The sequence below is a fragment of the Nuphar pumila genome, chromosome 13 (genome assembly GCF_984573655.1).
Source record: "Nuphar pumila chromosome 13, dmNupPumi1.hap1.1, whole genome shotgun sequence".
NCBI classification, from domain to species: Eukaryota; Viridiplantae; Streptophyta; class Magnoliopsida; order Nymphaeales; family Nymphaeaceae; genus Nuphar; species Nuphar pumila.
This window is the reverse complement of record NC_143261.1, coordinates 22,067,753-22,078,588: the sequence shown is the minus strand read 5'-3', so window position 1 is coordinate 22,078,588 and position 10,836 is coordinate 22,067,753. Positions and strand designations below refer to the sequence as shown.

The 10,836-nt window shown below is 36.7% G+C and overlaps 1 protein-coding gene across 1 annotated transcript; it reads right to left on the bottom strand.

The window, feature by feature from the left end:
* Positions 1-1,275: 1,275 nt before the first annotated feature.
* LOC149818066 (uncharacterized) lies at positions 1,276-6,075 on the bottom strand. The gene is made up of 8 exons (XM_089984759.1): positions 5,823-6,075; positions 3,963-4,107; positions 3,702-3,870; positions 2,903-3,173; positions 2,521-2,786; positions 2,216-2,431; positions 2,022-2,130; positions 1,276-1,895 (listed from the first exon to the last, which is right to left on the bottom strand). Exons 1-8 carry the CDS (start codon positions 5,971-5,973, stop codon positions 1,840-1,842), a joined length of 1,383 nt encoding a protein of 460 aa, XP_089840885.1. The 5' UTR covers positions 5,974-6,075; the 3' UTR covers positions 1,276-1,839.
* Positions 6,076-10,836: the final 4,761 nt, after the last annotated feature.

Genomic DNA, 10,836 nt, shown 5'->3' with positions numbered 1-10,836 from the left:
CAGACCAGTGTAAGATCCCTACCAGTGTAATGATAAAAAAATTAAGTACAGGTTTGCATGGTTACAAGCTTGCTTACAACCACCAACGGAGGGCTCAGCATGGTTGGTAGGAGCTGTCAGTGCACGTCTTCCTATGGCGGAAGGTTGCAGATTCAAAACCCCAATGGTATCTTGAATAATAACTGAAAAACAATGCTGGATTACAACCTAAAGATGCCAAAAAAAATTGCTCATGTTGTCTTCCCTTTGAACAACACTAATCTTGAAGTTTTTGACCACCTTAACGTAAATTCAGCTTTGGCCCCGTTCAGATTCACCATACTGGAGAAGATCTTAGATTCAAAAGTACCATGATTCAAAAGAAACAAGAGATTCATGAATTTTTGACCCAAGAAGGGAGAGTCAAGCCAGAGAGACATGAATCTCTCTCTCTCTCTCTCTCTCTCTCTCTCTCTCTCTCATTATACACAGAAAACACTGGATTTTGTATTCAATATAAAATCATAGTACGAGAGATTCCAGGATCTTTTCGGTGAATCGTGATTAATCGCAAGATTGGCAGTTAAAGCACATTATTACATTAATGGCAAGATTGGCAGTTAAAGCACATTTTTTACAATTGAAGTTTTTATAAAGCGGCACGGCATGCTAAGCATGCAGCTCCCCTACAGATAACCATCCATCTCGACATTTCTTCAGATGGACACAACACCCATCTCAAGAAATGCAAAGATGGATGGCTGTCAGGCAGCTCACTACCTGCCCACCATATAATGTGAAGGAGAGTGATTACCTTTCACCATCTTATCCTAGATACTGAACAAATGCAAGAATTAAGATCAAGCCCCTAGGGGGGTTGGCGTAGTGAGGTGGGGGCCTTGAATGATAGATGGGCAGTTCCTGGGGGCAGGAGTCCTAGCCTCGGAGTTTTACCCTGCCGGCACAACGATCGTAGGTATGGCAGGCTAAGCCAGAGCGACCAGGTCTTCATGTCAAGTGCGAAGAAGGTTTCTTCGGGTTATAAATCCAAAAAAAAAAGTACTAAGATCAAAATGATAAAATAGTATAGTTTCCATGCCCAACAAAAAAAAAAGATAAAGATACTCCACATCCATTAATCAGATTAAAAGTTACGCAGGTGAACAGCACATACTAGGGAAACAAAAAAACAAAAAAATGGAAAGGGAAAAACTATTACCCATATCATGACGGGTAGCCTCTCCAATCATCTAACCGACTCATATCTACAACCATAAACCATCTTCCAAATGGTAATAATAAGTTAATTTTATTTGACTGAGTAGATCAACAATCGAAGCATTTGGGCCGCTGTTTTATAATATTTTAAAGCACAGAATGACGATTACCCATCTGATAGCAACCCAACAGTTGAAATTACAAAAAACAAATCACCTTTTGTGCTGAAAGGATACAGATGAACAGAACATAGAAGAAAACAGAACATATTAGATGCAGAGATCTCTATTCTAGAGCTTGATCAAATTCACAAAATTGCCCCACAATTACAATAATACGTAGTAACCGCTATACTAAGAAGATACGTGCTTTGCACAGTTGCCAATTCAGCCACTACACTGTCATTCTAATCTAATTCAAGTTTCAATAGAAGAAGTTCCCTCACTGCCAGTAACAAGTCTTCACCGGTTGGTTCAGCAGGGCTCCTTTATATCCAGGTGCACATAAGCTGGCTTAATATTAGGACCCATTCTTCTACCTTATTTAGAATACCAGTGTGGCAAGGGCAATTAAATGTGACTGAATCTGCCAGTTTGAAGATGAAGCCACATTTCCAATACTCAATCTGGTCAAATTGTAAGCTTACATATTTAGAGGCTCTGCTTCTGCATCCCTTTCTTTCACTGCTGACCAATTGTCTAGTGGTTTTATGGAAAAAAGAATCTCAAATTAATTCACAGAAGGGGAAGCTGCATGGCTATCCAAAAGCGATAACCAGGGAAAATAGTTTCCATTTTTTCTAGAGAGAAACAAATGCAACTTACTTTGCTTGTGAATCTCTGCAACTACCATCAGTCGCCTCTGAAGTACCGATGCCATGAAGAGGAAAATTGAGCACATACCGAACATAACGGTGATGGGGAATGCATTAACCTTTAAATAGCACATGTTGATTACAGGTTAGTGCTTTAGCAATTAAATTTGGCAACAAAGAAAGGATAGACAGCTAGTTCCTTACATTGTAAAGAACAATGCACACGAAAATGTTGAGAGGGATGCGGAAGAAGTTCATGATGGTGCTTCTGGCTTCCTCAGGGATGTACTGAGACCTCATTTTCATAATAGATGGCCAAAATATGCCCACGCATGCCTCAAATATGCAGAATCCAAAGAGCTGAAGACAACCACCATATGAGATGCTCCCACCTTTCACCTTTGAAGGTGCTACCACGAACTGTTTCATATTATTCACATTGGATCATTGTCAGCTAAATGGAAAGATCCCCTGAAAATTATTGCAAAACCATAGTGTTTCTGGCTAACCGTGGTGAGAACTGGAAGCAGGAACGTGGCGGCAGAGATGAGAAAAACAATCTGCATATAGCTTTCCACCTTCAAGGACACACGAGCCATCAGCCGAGAGGCAATGGAGCTTCCCAACATTGAAGACAACATTAATGTAGCAAAAATGAAACCATGGGGAATTTCTTCGTCATTTGGACTGAGAGCAGGTGTCCAGAGGAATACAAAGGTGTACATGGAACCCTCAAACAAGGACTGTATGGCGCCCAACAAGGCAATTTTCTCATCTAAGCCAATAGAATAATATCAGTAAGTAATAAAAGAAAGAAATTCAATTCAAATAACACAAGCAGACCTCTCTCTCCCTCTCTCTCACACACACACACACACACTAGTTTCTCACCAGAAGCAATGGTCACTGCAGCTCCTTTGAACTGAGTAAGCAAGTCCTTGCTCTCTGAAGGATCTCCATAGTTTTCAGTCCAAGAAGATAAGATAATAGCCATTCCAATAGCAAGGACGCATGCAGCAGCATCAAAGGGAGCAACAGGACCAAAACCTAAATTATCAGCAAGCATGTTTGCAAACAAGCCAGAGACTATGGCAATCAGACCATTCCCAAGAAATATCGCCTTGGAGAATGTTAATGAAAGCCATTGTGGTTCAAAACCCCTCTGCACAAGAAAAAATCCATACTTAAAATGGTCAGAACTTTAAACTTTAAACCACCAAATAAAGAGCATATAAAACAAAATCCAGCACTTTTTTCTCGTAAGTGAAGACTTGCAAGTTAAAACCAAAAGCTCAATGGAAATTCACAGCTTGCGAGTATACATGTTTTGTGTTTCTGAAATCTCAATCATGTTCAACAGATAGCTTGACCAATAGCACTGAGTGCAGTTCCAACAATTTACTGCATAAACGGGTTAGCCACCCAGTCAGCCTAGGGAGAGGCAATACCTTGTTTTATAAACAAATAAAAGAATACAGAAGTGACTGGGAACTACGAAACAGGTTAAGGGTTCCAACCGTTATCAACTTATAAATTATACCATAAATGACCAAGTTCTTTTCCCAAGGACTCCTTTCCTCAAAATCAATGATCATGTTTTTATTGTAAAGGGCATCATTTTAATAGTTAAACAACCACATCAACAACATTTATACAGAAATAACTATCTTAAGCAGCTCAGAGAACTAACCTTAAAATGCTCAGCAACAAGCCACGATTCAAATGCTGAGAACAAAAGAGAAGTAGCAATTCCTCCTAATATACGGCCCACCATCAAGACTTTGTATTGAGGAGAATGCTTTGTGATGCAACTTAGAATGTAAGTTATGCAGTAAGTTACGCAAGCCCTCTTTCGACCTCTGCAGAAAAACAGTCCTTCGGTCACTCACCAAGAGAAACAAAATAGGAAAGTGAAAAAATGGATAAGTGGCATTTGGAAGAGAGATCTCACTGTTTGTCCGCCAATGATCCAACAATGGTTCCGAACAACATTGAAGATCCAAAACCAGCAATGAACAACCGACCAATGTCTCCCTTTCCAAAACCATACTGACTATAGAGAAAATATACGTATGGACCCTGCAGCCAATCTCCAGCTGCAATGGACAAAAACGATAATGTTATTAATCAATACCTCACAGTATATACTCCCTTGTTGATCACTCAAGGCAGGACTTATGGTGGCTTCCAAAAGAATCAAAATTTGGTTGCTCTCCCAGAGTTACCGGAAGCTTCTTAGATAGGTGGGAAGCCCACTTCTCAGAAACTCGCTTCAGAAGCGCGATACTCCTCACTTCCGAAACTTGATGAGAACCTCGATTCTCCCATACTTCTCCTATGCTTTTCACACACTTCATCTATTCTTCTTATATATTCTTTTATGCATTTTCTCAAACTCTTCTCACTCACTTTCATGTGCTTTCTCTAAATTGTTTGTCATCATTTTTAGATTTTGTTAAAAATGTAATTCTTACACTAATTTATTTTAATTTTTATTTGTGTTTTATTTTTATTCCCATTCAATTTTTATATTTCTTGTTTTATTCCTGGCTTCCTGCTTCCTATACATTTTAAAATGCATCGCTTCTCGCTTCTCCCTTCCACTTCCTGTATTGTTTCCTGCTTCCGCTTCCTAGTCTGGCAACCTTGTGCTCTCCCACCCCTAACCGTCCACTACGAGATACATGAGGGGATAAAAGAGCATACTTGCTTAGACAACCATTCATGAATGAGTGTCAGGTCCATTAATTACGGAAAAATACCAACAACTAATGCTAGTCTTAATGTTATCATTAAATTGAAGCAAAAATTGGCCAATTCATGGCAAATCACTCAAGCATGCCCCCGACTCGATACACAACCAAGAGAAAACAAAGAAACGATAAAGAAAATGAGGACGTACAAATTCCACTGAATACCGTAGAACTTGTAAACATGATGGATTTACAACAGGCATTTGGTTAGGCGCCTGTCTAGATTATGCCAACCATGTAACTCGTCTACTGTTTCCTTCAAGCTGCAGAACTGTCTAGACCGAAAACCATGGAAATCATTTTTGCCAAATCCAAACACGGCCTTAAAGAAAGTAAATATCGATTCCATATGTGTTTTGGTAAAAAGATCCTAATTAGATCAACTGGGAAATCATCAACATCATGAAATCGTGGTAAGAGATCTAAGAATTATTAAGACCAATACAAACGGATCAAAAACAACTCAACGCGGCTCGGAATCGATACATATTAATATAAGGATGCCAGGATTACTACGACAAATTTTCTTTCAGTTTTTGACAGTTTTTCCTTTGTGGCAACAAAAAAGACAACACAATAAAAATGAACAGATCAAGCACAATTCGCAAGCTAAAAAAAGTCAGAAATCAGATCCATATCATCAAATCAAAATTGGTTTCCAAAGCAAAATTACTTCTTACCAAATACAACCACTTAACAGATGTAGACCCCAAACTCATTCCAAGTATCAACATTTCCATATAAAATAGGAAACCTATCCCCAAAATCCCGGATTCAACCCCAAATCCTCATCGATGGTAAAGTAACACCCCAAGAAAAATCCCACAAAACGCCCCAAATGGGTATCCCATAGAACCCCCGATCTGACCAGAAACCATCATGAAAACCAACCACTAGGTGCATTCCGCAACCCAAAAACCAGATCTGCCCAGATCGGATTCAAAAACCAAGAAAACGTCCCTTAAAAGAAGGAAAAGAAACCCTCTTTGTTGTCTCCCTCTCCAGAGAGAAAATACATCGGAACTAGATAAGGAAAGAAAATAAGAAAAATTTAATACCCATCATCAAAGAGTAGACGACGAGGTAATTGTTCTTGAATGAATTGAAGGATGACGTCGTAGAGATTCTGTCCTTGCTCGTTTTGCTCAATTCGAGGGCCGCCACCACCATCGCCAGACACCCAAAAACCATATAGTAGAACAACTCCATGGTTGCACAGAGAGAGAGAGAGAGAGAGAGAGAGCTTAGTGTTGTGGTATGGCTACTTGGGTTCCCCCTTTTAACTCCACAGCCCTCCCTCTACTTAGAGAGAGAGAGAGAGAGAGACTCTTTGGTTGTTTTTGTAATTTCAGTCTTTTGGTGAAAGAATTTTTTTGGATCAAGACTCCACCGCCAAAGCCTATGAGATGACAAAAAAAAAACCTAAGTTTGGTGGGTTGGGCTCCGGGCCACTAAAGCTGGGCTTTGGCCCCCAAATGTGAGCCCATCTGAGGATATAATCATCATTTACTTCTGATAAATCTCTCTTCCAGGAGTTCAAGAGGCTATGGATTGAATAATTTTTCCCTGAAAACAACGTGATTGACAGGGAAAAAGACAGAGTGATGCTTTCATTTGGAAATTACAGGTTTGCCTTGAACGTTTTGAAGGTAAGATGGCTTATCCCAATGACAAAAGTACCCTCACCGACTGATAATGTAGCTTCATTCTTTTCATTCATGTACATTTTACATTATGTCTGATAGCCAATACTATAATAAATCCCACCGATCATGCCGAGTTGGTAGAGTGGGCCCGAGCCCCTAGTTTTGGTATAGTGAAGTTGGTGTTTTGACACTAACATGGAGATTGACTTGTAGTGTCGGCCAGCCTAATTCAAGCTTTGACCACCATCATCAACATCTAAGCTTATCAGATATTATCCCATTCTCCAAATCGTTTGCATGGCTTTCCTCTCCTAATTGTTCGTTCAGGCTCGAGGGTATATGTTACATTTTTTTTATTTGATTCAACATTCGAATTGTTCACTTGCCTTGACGTTTTCTTTCATGTGTTGTACTGCATGCCTTTTAGTCTCTTTTTGAAAGCTGTTGCAGGAACTTGGATGCTCGAATGCAGAATTGCAACGGTGTGAAGAATAGGCTATTACGCTCAAAATTGTCAGGAAGGTCCACACTCTCAACTCTTTCACAGTTTGAATGTCTTTATGTAACTATAACCATTACTTTTTTACGTATGTCTTGGTATGCATATCATACGGACTTTCACTATATTTATAGTTTTGTAAAAGTTCAAGTTTGGGACATATCTCTAGAAGAAATTTTTTCATTCTTCAAGAGACACATTTTTTTTTTATATTTAAGCATTGTGATTGTTGGAATAATCCCCAATAGTCACCTTTTAGCCATATAGCCTTACATTTCTCACTTGGTCATAAGAGAGTTTTTGTCTTTATATGCTTGTTCTCAATCAGAACCTTACATACACACTTTCTGAGTGATCTTTACACACTCACCACTTAGACATACTTGAGTCTCATCTGACTCACATGTCTAGTGAAAACAATCTCAGTGACAACCTTGGTTAGCAAATCTGCTACCATATTACTTGAAGGGATGTAGTGCACTGCTATTTCATTTTTCATAAGCATATCGTAAATATATTGATATTTAACTTCAATATGCTTACTTTTAGAGCTATCAACTCCTGTTTGTATTAGACTTATAGCAGCTTTGTTGTCACAATAAAGTTAAACTGGATCTTTTGGAATGCCCAATTTTAACTCACTTAGAAAATGATTTATCCATACACCAAATGTGACTGTCATGTTACAGGCAATGTACTTAGCTTCCTGGGTATGTTGTGTCACAAGCCTTTGTTTCTTGCATGACTATGCAATTGCCCCACCTCCTAACATAAATACATAACTAGAGGTGGACTTTGCTTCATCTCTATCACCAGCAAAGTCAATATCTGAGTAGCCTACAAGCTTTAAACTATTTGACTAATAGCATAGTTTGAGTTCTTTAGTTTTTTTTAGATATAGAAAAATGATTTTCATTGCTTCCTAGTGATAGAGCTCAGAATTACTTTGATATCTACTTACTAGACTTACAACAAAACTTAAATCAGGTCTGATACAAAGCATTGCATACATCGGGCTTCCAATGGTCTGAGCATAGGAAACATTCAACTTTTCTTGTCCATCTTTTGAACAATCATTCTTACTTAGTTTTTGGTCTTTTAGTATAGAAGTACCCTTTACCTTAGTACTTTTTATTCTAAATTTCTTTAGAATGTGATCAAGATATTTTTCTTGACTTAGACATAGAATCTTGATTTTCTATCTCTATGTATCTTAATTTCAAAGATATATGAAGATTCACTTATATTCTTCATTTCAAATCGAGAATTTAACCATGATTTAGTCATAATTATCGTGTTTATGTAATTTCTTGCAATTAATATATCATCAACATAAAGAAATAACACAGTAAACTTACTCCCACTATTTTTGGCATATACACAGTGGTTCATACTATTTACCTCATAACCCAATTTGGTTATAGCATTATGAAAAGTCAAATACTACTGTCTCGGTGACTGCTTAAGTTCATATAAGAATTTATTTAACTTGTATACTTTATCCTCTTGACTTTCAATTTCAAAACCTTCTAGTTGCTCCATAAAAATAATTTTATTTAATTCATTATTTAAGAAGGTCGTTTTCACATTCATTTGATATAAGTCAAGATCAAAATAAGCTACCAATGCCAAGATGATACGCATAGATGTCAGTTTGTTTATAGGAGAGTAAGTTTCTTCATAATCAATCTCTTCTCGTTGAAAATAGTTGTTTGCTACTAGTCTTGCCTTGAATTTATCAATAGATCCATCTACCTTGAGTTTTTTCTTGAGAATCTACTTACTACCAATTGCCCTATATCTATTATGTAAAGTGACTAGTTCCCAAACTTCATTCTTTTCTATGGAGTTTAACTCATCTTTCATTGTTTTCTTTCATATTTCAAATTCATTGGAAGCAATTGAATCTTCAAAACTCAAGTTGTTAAGAGTTTCATTTAAATCCATGAAATAACATAGTTTCTCACTTAAGAATGGATAATAATCATTCAAATAGGATGAAGAAGTTCTTGTTCTTTTTTATCCAATTACTGGTTGTGAATTTTGCTCACTATTCACAATTAGATCGTTATTCTCTAACTCTTGATTTGATACCCAAGATCATTTATGATATCTAGAAAGACACTATCATCTTCAGGATCAAAATTATTTTATTTTATTTTCAAGAATTTTACCTCTTTACTCTCTATAAATCCATTTTCAGGATTATATAGCCGATATCCTTTTGATCCTTTTGGGTATTTAATGAGGGTGCATTTGATAGTTTTGTTATCTAACTTATCTTTTATTTGACTAGGAATCAACACATGAGCAGGTGACCCCCACTTTCGTAAATGACTCAAGTTTGGCTTTCTACCAGTCCATAATTTATGGGGTATAAGCTCTATAGACTTAAAATGCACCTTATTTAGGATATACATGGCAATACAAACTGCTTCTCCCAAGAATTTCTTGAGAAGATTTACATGTGCCAACATGGACCTTGTCATATCCATTAAGGTTCCATTCCTTCGTTCTGCTACACCATTATGTTGTGGTGTATAAGGTATAGTTGTATAAGAAGTTATATTATTATTATTGCAAAAATGTCTTAAACTCATTAGAGTTATATTCATCTCCTCTATCAGATCTAATAACTTAGATTTTTTTTCTAGTATTCCTTTAACTTCATGTTTATATGCCTTAAACTTTTTTAGCGCTTCAGATTTCTTAGAGATTAGGTATATATATTCATACCTTGAGTAGTCATCTATAAATATGATTTCTTTTCATGTGTTTCTATTGTTAAGGGTCCATATATATATCTGTGTGTACTAGAATTAGTAAGTCACATGATCTACTTCTCTTAATTTTTTTTTAATCATTTTACCTGATATGCATGGTTCATATCTTTCAAATTTTATATTTTTAAGAGGAGGTAATAATCTCATGCGAATTATTCTTTTTATTTTATTAACATTTACATGCCCTAACTTTAAATGCCATAAATATGCATTGACATTAAATGCACAATCAATATAACTAGAAATATTAATTGCATTATTTATAGAAGAAGATACATTTAGATGGAAGAGACAATGGTCAACATCATAGCGACCCCTGAGCTTCACTTTTCTATCTTTCGCAATAATAACCTTGCCACCTCGAAAGTGGATTTTCGAAGCTTTTTTTAGCAAAATCTTTCAATGTTAAAAGATTCCTTCTTATAGAAGGTATATGAAGTACATTTGTTAGTAAAAAACTAGTCTCTTCTACCTGAAGCCTATAGGTCCCTATCCCGACCACATCACTATAGGTGCTATTTTTTATATATACATTATGATCTTCATGCTTTAACTCCTTCATCTCCACAAGTCCTTCCTTTGACTTAGACAAATGTCGCGTCACTCCTGAATCAATCCACTACCGTGGAAGATCACTATCTGCGATCAATGATTTAGACACAGTCCATATTAATTCTTGTTCTCCATTTACTTGCTTTCTTGGATCTTCTTTCTTGGTTATATTTGGGCAATTATTATTGAAATGACCAATTTTTTTGCAAGAAAAATATGCTTCTCTGGTTGCAGTTTTAGAGTTTTTTGTTTGCACTGGATGCTTATTGTTGAATTTATTCTTCTTAAATTTCTTGAAGAACGTGTCTTTAGTCTTGAACTTATGAGAGGTTACCGAAAAGAATTTTTGAGCATTTATAACTTCTTCCTTCCTATCTTTTGACATATGCTCTTGCTCAAGGGCTAATTGCGGAAGGAGCTTAGTTAAAGTAAGATTTTTCTGGTTTAATCTCATGTCAATTGACACCATCTTTCAAATTGGACAAAGGTTATTTAGTATGGTGGAGATTTTCATTCATTCAGGAATATCATTTTCAGCTATGGCTAAGTTCTTAGGCATTACTAGCATTTGATTTACATGATCGACTACATT

What these genes read in the sequence shown, in the direction of transcription:
- LOC149818066 (XM_089984759.1), bottom strand. Translation starts at nt 5,973, where the DNA reads ATGGAGTTGTTCTACTATATGGTTTTTGGGTGTCTGGCGATGGTGGTG. An exon ending in CGTCTACTCTTTGATGATGG is followed by an intron (nt 4,108 to 5,822) that starts GTATTAAATTTT and finishes TGTCCATTGCAG; the next exon opens with CTGGAGATTGGCTGCAGGGT. An exon ending in TTGTTGCTGAGCATTTTAAG is followed by an intron (nt 3,174 to 3,701) that starts GTTAGTTCTCTG and finishes TTTCTTGTGCAG; the next exon opens with AGGGGTTTTGAACCACAATG.